This window comes from Monodelphis domestica, chromosome 7 (assembly GCF_027887165.1).
Source record: "Monodelphis domestica isolate mMonDom1 chromosome 7, mMonDom1.pri, whole genome shotgun sequence".
Classification (NCBI taxonomy): domain Eukaryota; kingdom Metazoa; phylum Chordata; class Mammalia; order Didelphimorphia; family Didelphidae; genus Monodelphis; species Monodelphis domestica.
Window position 1 is genome coordinate 227,553,208 of NC_077233.1, and position 20,762 is coordinate 227,573,969.

Here is a 20,762-nt window from a genome sequence, read left to right on the forward strand (position 1 = left end):
CAGATTTGAACCCAGGTCCTCCCAACTCCAGGCTTGGCTCTTAACACTGTGCCACCTAGCTCCCTGCCAGCTCTAGGGATTTCTAAAGCCTTTTACTTCAGTAACAGGAGTTCCCCTCCACAGCAGCCTAGGTGTTCACATATGTCGATGGTACCTAAGTTGAGGCACTGGGAAGTCAGGGACTGCTTGTCAAGTGAACTATCAAAAGAGATTTTCATTCAATTCATATCCATTCTTAAAAGGGTGACTGATTTATGTTTTAAGGGGAAATCTGCATTGTTGTTTTTTCTTTCTATTAATTATTTTGAATATGTCTTTTTTTTCCCCTCTAGCTATGATAATGGCAGGACGAGCCTACTATGATGGTGTAGCAAAAATTGGAGAAATAGCTACCACTTCTCCTGTATCCATAGAGTTGGGTAAGTTGAACAACAAATCACACCCAAACTACATACATAACAGGGGTCCTCAGATCTTCCTTTGATTCCTCTTAAGGCTCTCTCTAAGCCCCCTTTTGGTTTGTAACTTCTCATGCTTCTAAAAGAAAAGGAATAATGATACCCCATCTTCCTTTAGCCCTCTTGAGAAAGTACCAAGTTCATTTTGAGAGAAAACATGGTACAGTGTGTAAGGAATTAAATTAAGGGTTTGGACTAAATATGTGAAAATTCTAAAATAATATGGTGGTCACTGATTTAAAATATTATAGCTCAAGTCAAAATACTTTCAATAGTTTTTATTTACAAAATAGGTAGAGAGTGGGAAAGTTGAGAAATACAAAAAAGTGGGTAGAGAAGATATTTAGCCTATCACGCTAAATATTGCTCCAGTGCTCCACTCAGCCAGGCACAACTTGTTAACCCTCGATCAGAATTAATCTCTCCAGAATTCAGGAAAGGAAAGTCAGCTATTCACTCATCCAACTTTCTTCCAAGAGGCAATTTGAGCTGAAGAGACAAACTGTCGAGGACAACTGAAGCCAACTCTAGCCCCAGAAATTCAGGGCTTTTATAGTGACTTCTTGTCCCTTCCCCTCTTTGCAGGGACCAATCACAGCTTTCAAATTATCTAGTACTGCCCAGCAATGAGGAAGATAAGGAAAGACTTCTTTAGAAAGTGGGGATTTTAGCTGAAATTTGGGAGAAGCCAGGAGGCAAAGATGACTTAGGAGTTAGCCAATTAAAGTGCTTTAGTTGGGAGATGTCTTATATGAGGAAGAACATGGAAGTAATATCTAAGACCTTACAAAAAGAGGAAGGTTTTATTATGGATTATGAAGGTTTTAATTTTTGTCTTATATGAGGAAGAACATGGAAGTAAGTAATATCTAAGAAGACCTTACAAAAAGAGGAAGGTTTTATTATGGATTATGAAGGTTTTAATTTTTTAAATTTTATTTTCCAATAACAATTTTCAGTATCTGTTTTCTAAAATTATATCCACGTTGATTACGTTGATTGAAGTAACCAACGTAGATCCACGTTGTCTCCCTGTCTCCCCCTTCCTGGAGATGGTAAGCAATTTGATCTGGGTTATACATGTATTTCATACAGAATATAATTTTATGAAGAATTTAAAAAGACAAAGGATATTATGGGTTTTTTTCTGGAGACAAAAGGGAGACACTAGAGTTGATTGAAGAAAAATGACCTTGTGTAATTTCTAAGTACAGGAACGCAAATGATAAACAAAGTCTCCAAGCCATAAAGAAGTAGGTTTATTGCAAGAGGGCTGGTCTCACAATAAAGCTGGACATCTTGTCAAGATCAAAAGACCCAGACCACTATGAGAGACTTTCCGATATACTTCAAAGAATTAGAAAACTTCTATACCAGTATAAAAATTATTCAAGACAGTGATAAAAATAGAGAGATGCTGATTGATTGAAGTAATCACGAAATGCTTTTCTTTAGTAGAAGTCGTCACTTGATAAACAAGGTGGGAGTGAAGGAGCCTGAACCCTACTTTCTAAGCCTGATGATGTCAAGGATAATGTATATACTAAGATGATCAGGGAGGAGGTGCCAGGCCGCCAGGCGGGGAAAAAACCTGATGATGTATAATGGGTTTATACAAAGGTGAAGAGGTGTCACCAGGCTTCTAACTTGGGCAAAAGCCTGTATGCTAGTGAAGGCCAAGTCACGAGTTCAAGACCATGATTGCTGAGTGTGCACAATATAGCAATTTTGAAGACTAAGGCTAAAAGTGCTTTGCAACAATTATTAACTATTTTCAAGTAGGTGTCATACTTTCGTAACAGTTAAAATTTAGGGAAACTGAGGCAGGTATAAATTAGTTTCTTTCTGCAAGGAGTATTATATTTTATGAGGTTTATTAAAGGTTAAGGATTAAAGAAAATACAAGTTAGAGAAGCACATGCTAGGTGTGCCAAAAGGCCCATTCAATTTTAACTCACATCATGAGATACGTCTACTTGCCAGCAGAGACAGGAAGAGAAGAGACCCCGCCTATGGCGGAGACCCTTTATATCATAATTTGCTCTCAGCCCAGGTGAGAATTCAGTGAGATTACAAAGCATTCTGGGGAAGTGGAGCAAGGACTTCTGGGGATTGAAGTCCTGGATTCAAATCTCCATTTTTACACTTTACAACTTATACTAAAATAATCACAAAAGGCCTACTCAGATCATTACTACTTATGCTATCATTATTTAACTGTCCTGGAATTACAATGATGATTATCTAAAGACTACTGCTAACATTAAAATCTAATCGTCCTAGAAGGGGGCAGGGGATTTTTCACTCACACCTGGTCAGTCTTGGACTTCAGAAAGATCAGTTGGATAGAGGATGGCCTGGAGTGGGGAAAAGATGGAAGCCCTGGGTCCAAGCAGTAAACCACTAGCAGAATCTTGATTGGGTGATAAATACAGATTCGGTGAACCTCTAAGGAGTGATATGGAGTGATCATCCTAGAATGAGAACCTGGAAGTGACATTGAGGAATGAGGAGTCTTCCCAACATCCCCACCATAACCATCAGTGTTGGGGGGGCACTTCAGAAGCTGTGTCAACAGGAGTGAGCCTGGTCTCAAGGGGTCCAAGAAGGTGTAGAGTTAGATTAAAAGCAAAGGTTTAAGATGAAAGCAAATTTGTTACCTAGGGAGTAGGAATTCTAGAGAGTAGAGTGGAAAGGAGTGAGTAGCTTCAAAGTGGAACATCAGGTGGGATTAGGTTGAGGGGAATGTGGGGAACTGGGAACAGAGTTTACATTGGGGAATGGGATTTCAGAATCCCTGGGACAGGGAAAGAACAATGGAGTGGAAATATAATGAGTTTAAATAGATTATCATTGTCCAAAAGGCTTTGGTCTGGAGATGGAGTTGCCCCAGAGGGTCAGTCCCAGGTGTCATTCACTTATGTAGTTGGAAGGGGATGGGATGGTCCCTGATGGTGGGAGATGGAAGTGGCTGGAGAGGATGCCTTGAATGGGATAGAATTCACAGCTCAGGAAAGCCATGAAGCCTTAACTCTGGAATGGGTAGTCAGAGGTCCTAAGTTCAAATCCTGGCCCTATCAGTAATCACTCATTTAACTATGGGCAAATTAGTTCATCTTTCAAGGCCTTAGTGTCTTCATCTGTAAAATCATGGAGTTTGTTTATTATCCATATGACCATGGGCTATTTAACTTCCCTGGGCCTCTTTTTTCTTTTAAATTTTTAAATGAAGGGTGTGCCAAGTATGGTGATACACACCTATAATCCCTATTATTAGGCTAAATGAGATGGATCTATTGAGCCCAGAGAGGTCTGAGTTGGAATAGGCTAAGTCATTCAAGTGTCCCCAGTTCACCTGACACTACTATGGTGAATGAGTCCCCAGGCTGGGGAGAAGCCAGCCTGCACAAGGAGAGGTGATTTAGCCCATGGCAGAAACAGAATAGGTCAAAGTTTACTGTATGGATCAATAGTGATATGGAGCCTGTGACTGGTGGCTGTTCTTCCAGGTTTAGCAAGATGGGAAGACTCATCTGGGGGTGGGAAAGAAAATTAAAGGGAAAACAGTGGTTATGTGGACTATATCAGTGGTGTTCATTGCAAGTAGAAACAGATCTCTGCTGGACTATGCCTGGTGACTTAGAAAATCACAGATTAACATTATGTTGTAGGTGTTTTTGTTTATTTTGTAAAAAATTTCCCAATGTGACATTTTCATCTGATTCTGAAGACCCTGGGGGAACCAAATCTAAACTGACCCAAAAAATGGAAAGTAATCAGCCCCTCCCCCACACACACACCCCCACACCCAAAATCCCCAAATCAATACCCTAACAGGAGAGACTATCAAGTATCTATGACTACTGTGTTTGATGAGCCTGCAGACACCTCTCCCAATACAAAGAGCATTTTATCATGGATGGAGGCAACAGCAGTTTAATCTTCCTACACTTTCTGTTCAGAGGGTCTGCATGAAGAGTTTCTATCCACTGGGGTCCACACAAGCTAGTATTCAAATGATGGAGAAAATGCCACCTATGACCACCCAAAGGTCTACACTCTACCCTCATCCCCAGTGGGCACAGAACCTGATTTTAATGCCACAAAAGTCACCTCTGTCTACAAGGTTGTGTGTGATATAATCATTGGTGTTTGAGTGGGTCACCAACAAAAATTAGAGCAAAGGCAAGAGGAAGTTCCACAATTTTGTCACATCTATTAGTAGTCCAGAGTTGAATACATCAAATCTCAGATTTCAGCCAGGATACACAATCAACTGGATTAACAGTCAACCATGGCTTGGAGCATTTTTACTCAAATTGTTCTCCACAACATTCTCTTCACCTGGGAAAAAACTAATGGAATAAGTATAAATGGCTGCCAGAGGCTCAGTCCTCACTACATATGCAACTAGAAAAGGTTATTGGGAATGGTGTATGGATGGAACTATTCATCTCACACCCATGGCTATGGATATAGAAATTTCTTTTTTTTTTTCCATTTGAATAAGTTTATTTAGTCAATTTAGAACATTATTCCTTGGATACAATAATCACATTATTTCCCTCCTTCCCCTCCACCCACTCTCCCCGCAGCCAATACGCAATTTCATTGGGTATTACATGTGTCCCTGATCAGAACCCATTTCCATGTTGTTATTTACACTAGGATGTTCATTTAGAGTCTATATCCCCAACAATATGTCTTCAACCCATGTATTCAAGCAGTTGTTTTTCTTTGGTGTTTTTACTCCCACAGTGTTCCTTCTGGGTGTGGATAGTAGTTTTTCTCGTAGGTTCCTCCGAGTTGTTCAGGATCATTGCATTGCCACTAATGGAGAAGTCCATTACATTCGATTGTACCACAGTATATCAGTCTCTGTGTACAATGTTCTCCTGGTTCTGTTCCTTTCCCTCTACATCACTTCCTGGAGGTTGTTCCAGTCTCCATGGAATTCCTCCACTTTATTATTCCTTTGAGCACAATAGTATTCCATCACCAACATATACCACAATTTGTTCAGCCATTCCCCAATTGAAGGACATTCCCTCATTTTCCAATTTTTTGCCACCACAAAGAACGTAGCTATGAATATTTTTATACAAGTCTTTTTCCTTATTATCTCTTTGGGGTACAAACCCAGCAGTGGTGATATAGAAATTTCTTGAGACAGAGGAAAACATTAAAAGAAAATTGGGCACTTGGGTTTGAGTTTGCAGGGGCTCTGAGGCACTCTGAAGCAATTAAACTGGCTATGGCAGCAATATTTTGGACTAAAAAGAACACACCATCTTTTTCTGCCTTTGCAGTTGCAAAGAGAATACCAGTCTCCATTATTATGGTGCTAGCTCTGGTAACAACCGTGACAAGGCATATAACCAGAAAAAGATCTTGTCTCCAGGACTGTGCAAGAAGACATTCTTGATGCTTGTCAAGGTGCTTAGAATAACATATTATGTATCCGATTGAACCAACCTGATTGATTAAGGGGGAGGAGGAAATGCCCTGGGGAGTGTTACAGGCCAGGAGTTTGATGCCTCTGTACTAAAGGACTTATAAACTTGCTCTAGATACATCTACTCTATATTTATCTTTTTTAGGTGCTCATGGACTTCCCCTTTGGAAAGTGAGCTCCTTGAGCTGAGGAATTGTTTTTGATATTTCTTTCTAAGTATTAGAAAAGCCTGACATAGAAATTACTTTTAAGAGACAGAGCACCAGTCCTGGAGTTCAGTTCCATCCTCAGACACTTTCTCACTTTATGACCATAACATGTTTGCCTCTAGGTTTTCTCTTTTTTGTTTTTTTATTTTATTTTATTATTAAAACCTTACCTTCCATCTTGGAATCAATATGTGGATTGGTTCCAAGGCAGAAGAGTAGTAAGGGCTAGGCAATTGGAGTTAAGTGACTTGCCCATGGTCACACAGCTGGGAAGTGTCTGAGGCCAGACTTGAACCTAGGACTTCCCATCTCTAGAAGTGACTCTCAATCCATTGAGCTACCCAGCTACCCCCAGTTTTCTCATTTTTAAAATGAGAATGATAATAGCACCTACCTTTCAGAATTAGTATGAGGATCAAATGAGAAAAAGATTGTAAAGTGCTTAGCACAGTGCCTGGCATATAATTAGCTCTCTATAAGTGTTAGCTATTATTAATTATTACTTAATAACTGCTTGTTAATTAAAAGGTATGGTGCTAGTCTTGGAGTAAGGAAGTCTTGAGTTCAAATCCATTGCCAGACACTACCTGTGTGACTCAGCAAATTATTTAAACTGCACAGAAGAAAAGGTACACAGACCTATCTGATCTCTACCAAAGTACCCTCCAAAAAACTATGGTATAATGCCTCAAAACAAATTCTGGAGCTAGAACATCCTCTGGCTATAAAGCCTTAAGTAGAAAAATGAGTAGATAGAAAATTTTAATTTAATTTTGGAATGGATGCCAGTAATATATCTAGAATTGAGCTTTAAACCAAGGGAGAATCAAGATACTTAAGACAGTCAAGATAATAATTAATATGCTTATTGTGCAAATAATCCTAAAATCAATCTATTTAACATATGGGGGATGGAGGTCTTTTCCTTCACAGTGATTTTGACTTTTTATTTCCAAACATAATGCCTGTCTGTTTGGACAATTTAATAATTGGAATACTTTATATTTAGTGGCATTCTACTCAGAAAATTGTTATATTAAAATTTCTTCATTGCAATTAAGACCCACAAAAAGACAGTAAAATAATTTTTCAGACCAAAACAATTTTGAAAGCTGGCATGAAAGATCTGTTGCACTGGAGTGAAAGTGGAATGCAAAGTAGCACACAACGGGTCTTAGGTACAACTGAATCAGAAGCAAAGGCTCCCAGCAATCTCAGCTACAGATAATCAAGGGTGAGGAGGGGATCAGACAACTGCTGAGGAAATTACAGGGGTCCCTTTGCTAGCTCTGGGTACAAGATTCTTGTCACATTGCCCATCCACAGATCCAAGTCACAGTCTCAGGGTGAGGAGGAAGAATAGCACTTGCAATCATAGGGGAATAGGTAACCCTTATAAGGATAATTTTAGGGTTGTGACCTAAATCTAAATTATTTATTGGTCGCTAGGGGATATCCCAAATAAAATACCCAAGTCAGCTAGAAATTTATGGTGATTTTAATTAATATAGAGGAAAGAAATTAAGGGAAAGGGAAAGGGTGTAGAATTTCTCCTGCCTGGCCTGTGCCAGGGGGAAGATTAGAGGCTTTTAAGAGGATAGTGTTGTAAAGGAGAAAGGAATCAGCCTAAAACTCCAAGAGGGCTCAGCTAAGATGCCTGAACCTGAACTAGCTACTCAGCTTCTCCTAGTATAGTATCAAGGGAAAACTTACTGCCAAACTGGACAATAGCTTCAACCAAGCCAAGATGTCGGAACACTTAGCATGCTGCCAGCCAGAGCCACCTCTCTGGGGAAAAGAGGCTGAAGAGAGGAAGTGATGCCAAATATATAGACGGTTTTACATTACTTTCCTGTGTCTCATCTGTACCAATGTAAGTTTAAGCTTGACTTAGGACAGCCCAAGGGTCTGTCAGTTGTTTCTGCACATGTCTATCAAAGGCCATCCTCCTAGATACTTAATCCTTAAGTATGGGTGTAGATATTACTGATTTTGTTAGGCTAAATAGGGTGGAGTAATGTAAAGTTCACAAGATATTCCTGATTTTGTTAGACTAAGTATCTTCATTGTTACAACAGGAGATAGCTAAATCCAGTCTTCATACCCTGATCACAGTTCCAAAGTGGAAAAGAATGCTCATGGTTTATTTACAGACCAGAGACCACATTGGGAGAGTATTGAACATACCCCTGCTTATATCATACCACTTTGGAAGAAATGAAAGTTTATAGATCCTCAGAGCTAACTGAAGGCATCTGCACAAAGAACCTGAAGCTTAAAATAATACTGCCTTCACCACAGTTATAATTTATCAGTTATTTAAATGAAAAGAAAACAAAATGTTTGAAAATGAGGAAACAAAAAAAAGAAAGAAAGAAACAACATAGAAAGTTGTTTTAATGACAGGGAAGACCAAAACACAAATTCAGAAGACAACAAAGTCAAGACCACTGCATCCAAAGATGCAAAAAAATGTGAATTGGTCTCAAGCCCAAAAAGAATTAATGGAGGGACTTAAAAAGGATTGTAAAAATCAAATAAGAGAGCTAGAAGAAAAATGAGAAAAAAACAATGAAAGTGATACAGGAAAAACATGAAAAAAGAATTCACAGCTCAGTAAAGGAGGCACAAAAAATACTGGAGAAATTTAATATCTTAAAAATCAGAATAGGCCAACTGGTAAAAGAAGCACACACACACCCAAAAAAAATGCACTGAAGACAAGAACTTCTTAAAAGGGCAGAATAGACCATTTGGAAAAAGAGGTACAAAAATTCACTAAGGAAAAAATTTTTAAGGAGTAGAATTGACCAAATGGAAAAGGAGGTGTACAGAACCTCACTCAATAAAATCATGCCTTAAAAAAGTGGAATTGGGCAATTGGAAATGTAAGAAATTAAATTTAGGGTTTGACTAAATATGAGGCTTTTAAGATAATATTATGGTCGCCTATTTAAAATATTATAGCTCAAGTCAAAATGACCTTTTAGTAGCATTTATTTACACAGAGGTGGAAAGAGTGAAAGTAAAGAAATGTAAGAAGAGGTTAGAGAAAATGTCTAGCCTATCACACTAAATGTTGCTCCAGTGTCCAGCTCAGCCCCGGCAAGTTTTGTTAACCCTCAGCTAGAGGACCTGTTGGTGTCTTATGCAAGGGTTCCACCTACACAACCTCCAAAGCTTCTCAGAAACTAGTATCTCCAGAAGCCAAGAAAGGAAGGCCAGCTAATCACCCAAGACAACATTCAAAGGAGATCCAGGAGCAGTTCTCCAAGAAGGAATCCAAGAACCAAAGTCAAAGTCCAAGCATAAACTCCAGTCCAAAGCTCCAGTCCATCTCCAAAAGCCAAGTCACCAGCCAAAGTCTTCCTGACAGGAAGTTCAGGACTTTTTATAGTCCTTTTTCCACCTCCCTTCCTGTCCCTTCCTCCACTTTATGGAAACCAACTGACGATAGAAATGAGTTGGAAAACCAAAAGACATCCGAAGCCGAAGCAATGGTGGAGACAGACCCAAAAACTCTTCATACACTTCTCTAGCAGATGTAGGACAAATTTCAGACCATATCATATTTGATAATTGGCTGAATTGATGATATGAGCAGTTGCATTGATGATCTGGAGAAAAACATCACTGACCAAGCAGGGGTAGAAGAAATAGAAGGGGAAAACAAAATACCAATTACACATAATAGTTTAAGATTTTGTTAATCATTTAGAGTTAACTCTTGAAAATATTTTTCACAAGTGAAGAGGTGAAGGAACAGATTTTCTCAACTAATTACTGTGTGCAGACATTTTTTTAAATTATGAAGCTTGTATTCCTAGAATATGAAGTTTAGTTAGGTTTCAAGGTGATTAAATTTTTTATTTCTTGTATGTGGTAGCTTCAACTATATGACATAAAATGTGTAAATATTAGTAAACTAAATTCTGACTACTCAGCTAATTTTTAAAAAATTTTAGTTCAATTTTTGTCCCGTCATTTGTCAGTCCTTTTGTAGTAATTTCAGTTTAATAACAAATCAATACGAGGTTGGTTTTTTTTAAGAAATGTATTAATTTTTTCAACTCTTATAAGATTCTATTTGTGAACTGAAGAATCTAGAGTCAACAGTTTGTAATTCTTAACACAAAATTAGTGTTGTACTAATAACAAATAAATGGTATGTTGACCATATTTTTAAGGCAGGAAAAAAAATGAGCATTTTGTATTTGTGTCATGATTGAGAACTATACCTAAGAATCTACTGTGAAAAGCCCCAGAAAGGAGCTGAAATTGAATGATTGTAACTACTGCCACATTTTAATACACTAGAAGATTTGGATAGTGACAATAGCATCTCAGTTCCTCTCAAATAACAAGGACAGAAAATAATGTATAAAGATGCATTGCATTCACTGATTGGAATTTCTTGTGGTATAACACTTCAGTCTTTAGTTATATCAAAAACGCTTACTCTAAGAACATAAGGGGGTTTTAAAACTCACTTGCTATTTACTTGTCTACTGACCTTAAAAAGCATTTGTCAATTAGAAGAAAAAGCAATTTTTCTTCTAAAAAACCATTGTGAATCCTTGCATACTGATTGATAAACGCCCTTATGGTAAGCTTGGATTTTTTTTTTTTTTTAGAAAAATTGTGTTTTATTGTTTACCTTTTTTCTTAACTAAATGCTTGCAGAATAACACTTTTATAATAGATTGTAGGTGAAATGGAAAATACAAAACACTTTCATCATGACATCCATTTCTTTTTATCAAGAGATGAGGGAAAGAGATTGGACACCTAGATGACTGACTCATCAAATTGCTCTTGAGTTAAAAAAGCAAAACAAAAACAAAAGTCAAGATAAGCTGAAGGATGATCTAGAAATAGAAGGAGCCATTTTTCCTAGAAATGAACGTGTAAGTGAATCTTTTGTGATTTTAGGAGAAATTTTCTGTACCACCAGATAGTTTATTGTATTGTTATGTGTGTGTGTGTGCAATAAAGCTATGAAATAATTGAAGAAAAAAAAGAAAAACAACTGACCTGAAAAATCAATCCAGGAAAAATAGTTTAAGAATTATTTCACTACCTGAAAGCCTTGATCAAAAAAAGAGCTTCGATATCATCTTTCAAGAAATAATCAAGGAAAACTGCTCTGATAATCTAGATCCAGAAAGCAAAATAGAAATCTAAAGAATCCACTGATCACCTCCTGAAAGAGATTCCAAAAGAATAACTCCCAAGTATATTATAGACAAATTCTAGAACTCCCAGGTCAAAGAGAAATTATTACAAGTATCTAAAAAGAAGCAGTTGAAATCTTGTGGCACCACAGTCAGAGTAATGCTAGACTTAGCAGCTTCTACATTAAAGGGCTGGAGGGCCTGAAATATGAAATTCCAGAGGTCAAAGGAGCTAGGTTCAAGGATCACTTACCCAACAAAATTGAGCATAATCCTTCAGAGGAGGAAATGGACATTCAATTAAATAGAGGACTTTCAAATATTCCTGTTGAAAAGACCAGATATGAATGGAAAATTTTACTCTCAAATAGAAGACTCAAGTTAAGGATAAAAATGTAAACAAGAAAGAGAAATCAAAAGACATTCAATAAGTTTAAACTGTGTACATGCCTACATGGGAAGATGATTCTTATAATTTTTAAGAACTTGATTCTTATAACTTCTAAGAACTTTTTTCATTATTAGGAAAGTTAGACATTGTATACATAGACAGAGAGCAAGGATATGATTGAATGTGATTAGATGATATCTAAGCAAAAAAATCGTATCATGAGAAAAGGGAAAGCATTGGGAGAAGAGGGAAGGGGAAAATGGATTAGAGTAAATTATCTCACATATAAGAAGCACAAAAGAGCTTTTATTGGGGAGGGGAGGAAAACATAAGCCTTACTCAATGAAATTGACCCAATGAGGGAAGAACATAATCAATTGGGCATACAAATCTATCTTACCCTACAGGAAAGTAATGAGAGGTATGAAGGTAAAAGAATGAGAGAAGAAGGGTAGGACTGATAGAAAAGTGAGCAAATTGTGGGGATGTGGTGGTCAGAAACTGAATAGAGGGAAATAGTATGGAGAATAATACCCAGGAATCATAATGGTGGGGGTGTAGGAATTTATAAGTCTAATAAAAGCTTACTTTCTCAAATAAATATAGGAATGAGTCAAATATATAAGAATACAAGTCATTCCCCAATTGATAAATGGTCAAAGGACACAAACAGGTAGTTCTCAGATAAATTTATTAAAGCTTTCTTAGTTATGCAAAAGAAATGCTCTAAATAATTATTAGAAATGCTAATTAAAACAATTCTGAGGTGAACAAACAACTACAAATAACTTGGCTATAATCAGCAATCCTAAGGGACTCTTGATAAGAAAATTCGCATCTGCTTCCAGAGAAAGAATTGATAGAGGCTGAATCCAGACCAAGAGAACTTTTTTCACTTTCTTAATTTTTTTGTTCAAATTTCCTTCCACAAAAGGATTAACATGTGGACATGTTTTTACATGATTTCACATGTGAAATCTGTGTCAGATTGCTTACCATCTAGGAGAGGGTAGGGAAAGAAAGAATTTGAGACTCAAAAAAAAATTTTGGAAATGTTAAAAACCTTTTCATGTAATTGGGGTGGGGAGTTAGATTTTTAAAAGTCAAATAAATAAACCTGTCTGCCTTAATTTCCTTAACTGCAAAATGAGGATAGTACTTCCTCCCAGGATTATTGTGAGCATCAAATAACATATTTATAAAACTCTTATCCCAGTTCTTGGCACTTAGGAGGCTTTTAATTTGTTCCTTCTTTCTTGATTGATTCTTAAAAAATAAAATAAATTAGACTCCTAACCTCTGATATTCTTACCCCACCCCCAAACTATGGTCCTAAAAGTGAGACTGGATAAAGAGGAAGTGATGATTAAGAAAAATTACTAGAGAACAATTGCTTAACAGGAAAAAACTGAGAACAGGATTCACCAGTAGTCCTGGTTTAGGGTCCGAGGAAGAAGGCTATAATTTGAGTCTCGTTGGCCTTCTTGGGATTCTGTAGTAAAAACTTCAATCATTTCCACCCCCAGTTGGTTAGCAATACAGGTATGGTATAGGAAAGATTTTCATTTCAGATTTATAACTCCTGATTTATATAACAAGTTAGTGTGACTCTGACTTATATTTTATCTGAGAGGGATGGGCAAACTAGGCCTTCAGATTTTACTTTGTGGTATGAATATCTCCTGTGACTCACCTAGTTGAAAATTAGAGACTCATTTATTTTACTTTATATGACCCTCCCTTTTTCTCTCAGGGTTGCTTTTAGATTGTATAAATTGATCTACTTTACAGAGTCATCCATAAAAGAAAACAACCTACTTAATGCAATCTCAAATCACCAAAAAGTAAGGAAAATTTGGATCTCTCCAAGATTTTCTTTTCAATTTCTGCTTAGACAATTCTATTTCTTTTCTTCTATTGAAAACAATTTCTTCACCCCATAGATACTTTTAAGAAAACTTGATCAGTGTGACTTAAATTGGGTGAAAATGATCATTGGCGATCATTTCAAAGAGAAAATCCTGTGCCATATAGAACCATAGCTGAGAAAAAAAACAAAATCTTTTGTGTTTAAGGAAGTTTTTGAGGGGTAAGGAAGAGAAAACAATGCAGAGGGAGTCGCGGTATGTTAGATTTAAGAGGTAAAAAACTTTTAAACTTCAGGGTAAGTTATTTTATGGTTTATCAGATATGATCATTGAAATAGCCCATACAAGTCAAGCCTAAGAAAAGGACTAAATGTATCTGTGAAGTACTGTATCTTAGTAAAATTGGCTTTTATATTGACAGCTTCTAGGAAACCTTGAGCTTCGTGAATTAAAGATAGAATTCAAGAGTAAGATCAGAATGGAATAATAAGCACTGCCATATTTAATCGAGTTAATCATTATAGGACATTTTTCAAAATGCTCTGTTTCCTTTGGTTATCTTTAGCAGTTTTTCTATGTTTTTACCAAGTTCTGAATTATAAGATAATCTTTTAAGCATCACAGTAATAAAATCTAGAGTACATAGAGAAGGAAATGGGTAACAATTTGAGGCACCACTAAAAAGTGTTGGAGGATTGGAGTGACTTGAGTTGATAATGTTCCCAAAATATGATGAAATTGGAATAAAAAGTATATTTCTTTGACATCTGAAAAAAAGGAAATATCTTCCTGTTGAAACATATGGTTATATGCTTAAACATCAGTCATCAGTTTGCTATTTTTACATTTTATAGGTCTTGCCACTGTTTGAATAAGACTTTTCTCTTCCACACCTTAACTTTATACAACAGTGCGTTCATAATACTGAATCAACTATTTCCACAGCAACAATGTTGTTATAAACACTGGATTAAAACTTCAGTTCCATAAGAAAAAATGTGTTATGAAGGTGAAGTCTTTCCTTCCTACTTCTAAATAGATATAAATGACATAAATAGTGATATTGCTTTATTGTCTCTTTTCTTTTTCTTTTTTGCTTCAAGCTTCCCCTTTCATGTACAGCCCCTAAATGATAGGTGATGCAGAAAAATAACTAAAATTACAAGGATCTCAAGCAGCTTTTATGAGGGAATAACATCCAAAGAGGAGTTGCCCTTGAAAGATTAATATTCCTTTTTCCTTACATGTTTTTTTTTTAACTTAAACTACATCAACATCATATGACTTTTCACATTCTGTCTTCCTATGGAAAGAACAGTAAATAAAAGAGAGCAAACAATTAGAAACAGTCTGTGGTTTTTTCCCTGCTACTTGGGTGCATAGTCTAGATATTATTCTGCTTTGGGTTTTATGTGTATATTTGTGTCTAGAACTAATATGTTTTTAGTATGTTGACTAGCTTTCTGTGATATTTTGGAATGTACAATTAAATTTGTCCCAATGAGAATGAATCCTCAATGAAGAAATAAAGAAGAATATCATGTGAGACAATTGTATTTCAGGATTGGCCCCCAGAATCAAAAATATCTCTGACAGAACTTTTTTCTGTGGGTTGTATCGAAAAGGCCTAGTAACTCTAAATCATGTAGCTCTTGAGTCATAAGCTGAAGTTATTTTAGTTTACATAATACTTAGTGACTTTTTTGTTAGCTTCCTTGTAATTCACTTCTCACTGCTTCTTCATTTTCATACTTTATGTTAAAATTTCTTATGCTATTTTTATTTGTAAATTTTTAGTAGGAAAAGTGTACTCTGCAGGAAACTTTTCTTAAATTAACAGAAGTTTGGGGTGAAATTTTAGCTTTAGAAATTAAGTGAACTACATTCACATGAATATTTTCTAAGGGAAGAAACAATTTCATTATTCCAAATATATATATATATATACACATATATATATGTATATAATTTTTTTTTTAAGTAAGGAACTTCTGGTGATTCTAATTTGTCTGCTGGGAACAGGTTTCCCCCTGAAATTTCCTAGAGAGCTTCCTTAGAAATTGGTTTACATTATTACCACCAAAAAAAAAAAATTAGTGTTTCTATTTCCCAGTTAGGTCAGATCTCTCCATCTATCTTTGGATTCCCCTTTCTGCATTTTGGGTTTGGAAAACAATTGGTATGCTACTGTTCATTGGGGAGTAATGAATTTGAATCCACCATTAGTCTTATTCTTCTGAAATATAGCCAGAGAATTGCAGAAAAGAAAAACTTAGACTCAAAAAAGGGAATTTATTCTTAATAAAAAGTCATCTAATTAATTGCTTATGAGAAAATTTGGATAGTTTTGTTTTTACTAAAAATTGAAGTCAAGCTTTTACCAAGAATTAAAGTCAAGGTGAGTGATTTGCAATCATATTTTCTTCCTTCTCCTCCTCCCCCTTTTTAAAAAGTCAGAATAATATTTACCCTTCTCCAGTCTGGAGCCAACTTAGATCTGATTGCTCTGCAATCACTTCTGCCTATTTTCCAGATGTTGGAATATAGTTAATCTAGACCTAGTGATTTAAGTTTATCAAAGGTAGCTAGTGATATTCTCTTACTGCCTTCTTTCTTAGCTTGGGTTTGTTTGTTTGGTTTTTTTTTAACCCTCTCCTTCCCTTCAATATTGTTTTGTTGTTCTTACTGTTAATTAACACCCATCTTAAAAAGAGCATACTGTTTTTGTTTCCATTTTTGCTACCTGTTCTTGCTTCTTCCATCTTTTTTGTGTGTTGTTTTAAAACCAATATTAGTCTATAAGTTACTGATATATTTACCCTGGCCCCTTTTTTCCTAAATCATTTGTGTTTGAGTGCTAAGAATTTCCACATCCTTTTGGGGGGGTGGGTAGCTTCATTTTCTTCTTTTTTTTTTTTAAGTTGTGTGGATGACTTCTAGTTTTACATTATAGTCATGCCTGTATTTATTCCTTCCACTCCCATCCCCCTCACAAAACAATTGAGGCAAATCAGCAGTCTACCTATTAACTGATAGTATCTGCAACATTTCATATCTATTCCCCCCACCTCTAACAAAAAGGGAAGAGATTAATTTCCTCATTTCTCCTCCAAGAACAAATTGGTCACTATAATTATATAGCATTCTGTTTCATGTTAATTTTCTTTTTGTTGTCATTGTGTACATTATTTTGCTGGTTCTGCCTACTTAGTTCTCTATTGGTTCATGCAAGTCTTCCCAAGTTTCTCTTGAATTCCTCAATTTAATCTTTGATAATGGCAGAATAATACTCTGTCACATTCATATGCTTCAGTTTGCTGAATCATAACCCATTGAATGAAGCCATTTTATTTAAAGTTCCTTACAACAAAATGCTGCTATGAATATTTTGGTATGTATGGACCTTCCTCTCTTCTACCTCCTTTCAGGTATGATCAACAGTGAAAACTTTAAATCAAAGAGTATGAGCAATTTAGTCCATTCTCTCACATGATTCTGAATTGTTTTCCAGAATGTGTGAGCCAATCCTTAGATCCACTACCTACTAATAAGGTGCCTCTCTTCCCAGCCTTGGACTGAGCCTGTAGAATCTTAATCCTTGGAGTCCTATCTGTCCTTCCTCTGAATCCCTTGAAATCTTTCTCTCTAGGTCCTTGTCAAGACCATCTAAGCTTTCTACTCCTGTCTCACATTTTTTTTTAAATTTTGAGTTGGAAAGTTCATTACCTGCCACAGTTCCTATCATTTCTCTTTCTTTATCTACTTCTTTTGGTACAATTGGTCTATTGAGTAGTCCCATATCAATATCACTTCTGTTTTATTCCCCAAATATTCCCTGGAGTGATTCCTCACTCTAGTTTCTGCATTTCTTTACATTAGGATATCATATTACTACAATACTCCTATCAGCTCCACTCCCCTCCCCACTCCTTTATATCTGTTCTGTTCCTCTTCAGTAAAGTATATCCTTTTTAGAACCAGCTTGTAATCATGAGTTTCATCCCTTTAAGTCTCCTGTGATGCTTAGGAGATCAGCATTTCCTCTTTGTTTTAAGGACTTTGATTTTCATTCATTCTAGTTCTCCATATTTTCTGTATTTGTGTATAGATATGTGGAAGCACAGGTTTTATTGCCCTCCTTTCTTTGATATTAATTACTGTGTATTCCTGTGTTATGACTGGTACTCTAGGGTGTATCTAGGTATCTAGGGTGTCTGCATACTTGTATGCATGCATGTGTACATAGATATAAACTGTGTTTGTGTACATATGTATATCCAATAAATCTAATCCAATAAACATATATTAAACACCAAGTGCCAAGCTCTGTGCTAAATTAATTAATTAATAAAAAGATAAGGCAGTTCTTGCCCTCAAACAGCTTACAGTCTAATGGAGAAGACAGCACACAAGTCGGGGGGGGGGGGGGGGGGGCGGGATAGTTCCAGAAGGCAATCTCATTCCATAGAGTTGAAACTAGACAAAGCCGATACAAAGTAGAAATCTGTTGATACAGTCATATAATTTTCTTCCTTCTCTTTTCAGTTTCAAAGCCTCCTATATTTGCAAGAAAAGTTTTTTCTTTAATATTGAAGTTCATTACATCCCTGTATTTTAAAGTCTGGGTCTAGAAATCCAAATTCTGCTCTCATATATTATGAAATGGTATCTTAAATTATTTTTTATTTTGTTAGTTGTTCAAAAATCCTTTTTTTCTCACCAAAATTATCATTATTAGTTAATTAGCTTAGCAAAAGCTGTATCATCGAATGCTTCATCGTTTTTAAAGTCTTGATTTGACATTTTGTGATACAGATTTAAAGTTCTAGTTCTAAGTTCAGTTTAAATGCTTGTTTTTAGTGGCTATAATAACCTGAACAAGATACCTCACAAAAATATACAAGACAGCTAGATGATACAGTGGATAGAGCACCAGGCCTGAAATCACAAAGATAAGTTCAAACCTCAGACACTTTCTAGCAGTGGGACTAAGCAAATTATTTAACCTCTATCAGCTTCGCTTTCCTCATCTGTAAAATATGGATGAAAAAGGATCAAGTGAGATCATAATTGTAAAGTATTTAGAACAGTGCCTGGGCACAGAGTAAGAAGCACAAATAATTATTCCCTTTCTTTCCATAAAACTGTACCAAAACTTTGCTATAGATCCAATGGAAAAAATACATTCATTTCATTTACTAAATTATAAATATCATTTTATACATACATATATCATCCATCAATGAAAAAGATTTAGTTGAGATCTGACTAGCAAATTTCCAACTTCCCTAATGTCAACCAGTTCTTACAAACATTAAAAGGACTTGTATTTTTTAATATGTGTTTAAAGATTGGATTCAAACCCCACTGAAACTTATTCATTTGGAATATTTTAAGCTGGTTATAAAATTTCCTTTGTAAATTTTTAAAGCATACATGTGTGAACATCTTTAAAGGCAACACCATTGTTTCTAGCAACAAAAGTTCTTTTTTAAAAATTCTTAGTTTTACTCTCCTCATATTATTATTAGCTAATATCTCAAAGCACAATACACATTTGGTGAAAACATAGTCAGATTCAATCGTTGTATTTGTTGGCTTTATTTGTGTCATTTTTTTTATTTTCAAGAAGAGCTAAATGGAATCAAAGCTTTTCTTTGAAGAAAATAATTATAGTGCAAAAACTAAAGAAAAAAGTACAACTTTTTTAAAAAAGACTTTTCCCCAAAGAAAAATACCTCTGAATATCAATGTTTCTACCTGTGTTCCATGAAGAAATAATATTTGCTTTTGTCAGTTTCACAAGAATGGGGTAATTTTTTCAGGTAATCTGTACATTGCTTCGAGATCCTTACAGTTGGCTATTATAAAAATTTATGTGTTAAAATTACCTGCTTCTTTTAAAAAAAAAAGTTGTAGATGTTTTAAAGGAAGGAGAACTGGTTACTTAAAATTTTTAACTAATGAGCTCTTTCAGTAATTTTCTGTATATTTATATTTGTTTCTATATTTCATATTACTCAAAGCCAGTCTTAAAAGTTCCTTTTTTTTTCCATGGGAAGAATGGGAATGGAGACATTTTCATGAGACAATTTTTCTATGAAAGGTTACTCAGTCATGAAAAGACTTTAGAGTCGCTTTTAAATTCTAAGTTATACAAAGTCTGAATAAATATATACCAAAAGAGTGCTATAATGGAGAGAAGTGCACTACATTTAGAATCAGGAGAATTGTGTTCAAATCCCCTGCCTCCAACTCCCTCATCATTGGAAGAAATGATCTCTATCGCCTCATCAACTATTTTGACTAGAGCATAACCAAAAGGTGGTTAGTAATAATAACAGCCATAACATTTATACAGCACTTAATAAGTTTGCAAAACACTTTACAGATATTTTCTCATTTAACCTCATACCAGCCCTATTATCTTCATTTTACAGATAACAGATACAGAGAGATTGAGAGGTTAAATACTTTGCCCTAGGACACATAGCTAGTAAGTGTCTGAAGTCAAATTTAGAACTCAGGTCTTCTTGATTCCAAGTTCAGCACTCTTCCTACTACTCCTCTCCCATTAGCCAAAATTAACTTGCATTTAATAAATAATTTGTCAAACACATTTGCAGGTACCTTAGAGAAATTAAAATCTTTCCCAAAAGTGGCACAGAGTGACTCAGTGGATTGAGATCAGGCTTCGAGATGGGAGGTCCTAGGTTCAAATCTGGCCTCAGACATTTTCTAGCTGTTTGACCCTGGGCAAGTCACTTAACCCACATTTCCTAACCCTTACGACTCTTCTGCCTTGGAACTAATACACAGTATTGACTCCAAAATGGAAGGTAAGGGTTTTTAATTAATAATAATAATTTAAAAGTAGCACAGAGAAACTATTGAGAATTTTAACTTTTATGCATGAAACAGTCAGATTTCATTTTTAAAGTCAGCTTGTATTTTCCTAATTTATTTAGGAATCCAAAATTTCTGGCAGAAAAAGAGACTTACCTTGAGAAGGTTCCTAACTTTGACTAGGTCCTGGGCTCTCCTAGTGAAAGCCTAGTCTCTTTTGGTGAAAAGTTAGTCTAGTGAAACCTATCGACTCCTTCTCAGGGTAATGTTTTTATGGGTATAAAATATATAGAACTGCTAAGGAAACCAATCATATTGAAATATGGTTATCAAAATCCACCTCCCCCCCCGCCTCCTTTCA

At 35.7% G+C, this 20,762-nt stretch overlaps 1 protein-coding gene across 1 annotated transcript in view; it reads left to right on the top strand.

Moving 5' to 3' along the window:
* Positions 1-20,762, top strand: part of BAIAP2L1 (BAR/IMD domain containing adaptor protein 2 like 1) — a 149,812-nt gene that overhangs the window by 48,892 nt on the left and 80,158 nt on the right. Inside the window, exon 3 of the mRNA XM_001377810.4 lies at positions 333-419. Within this exon, the coding sequence (XP_001377847.2) occupies positions 333-419 (87 nt within the window). The remainder of the gene's footprint in view (positions 1-332; positions 420-20,762) is intronic.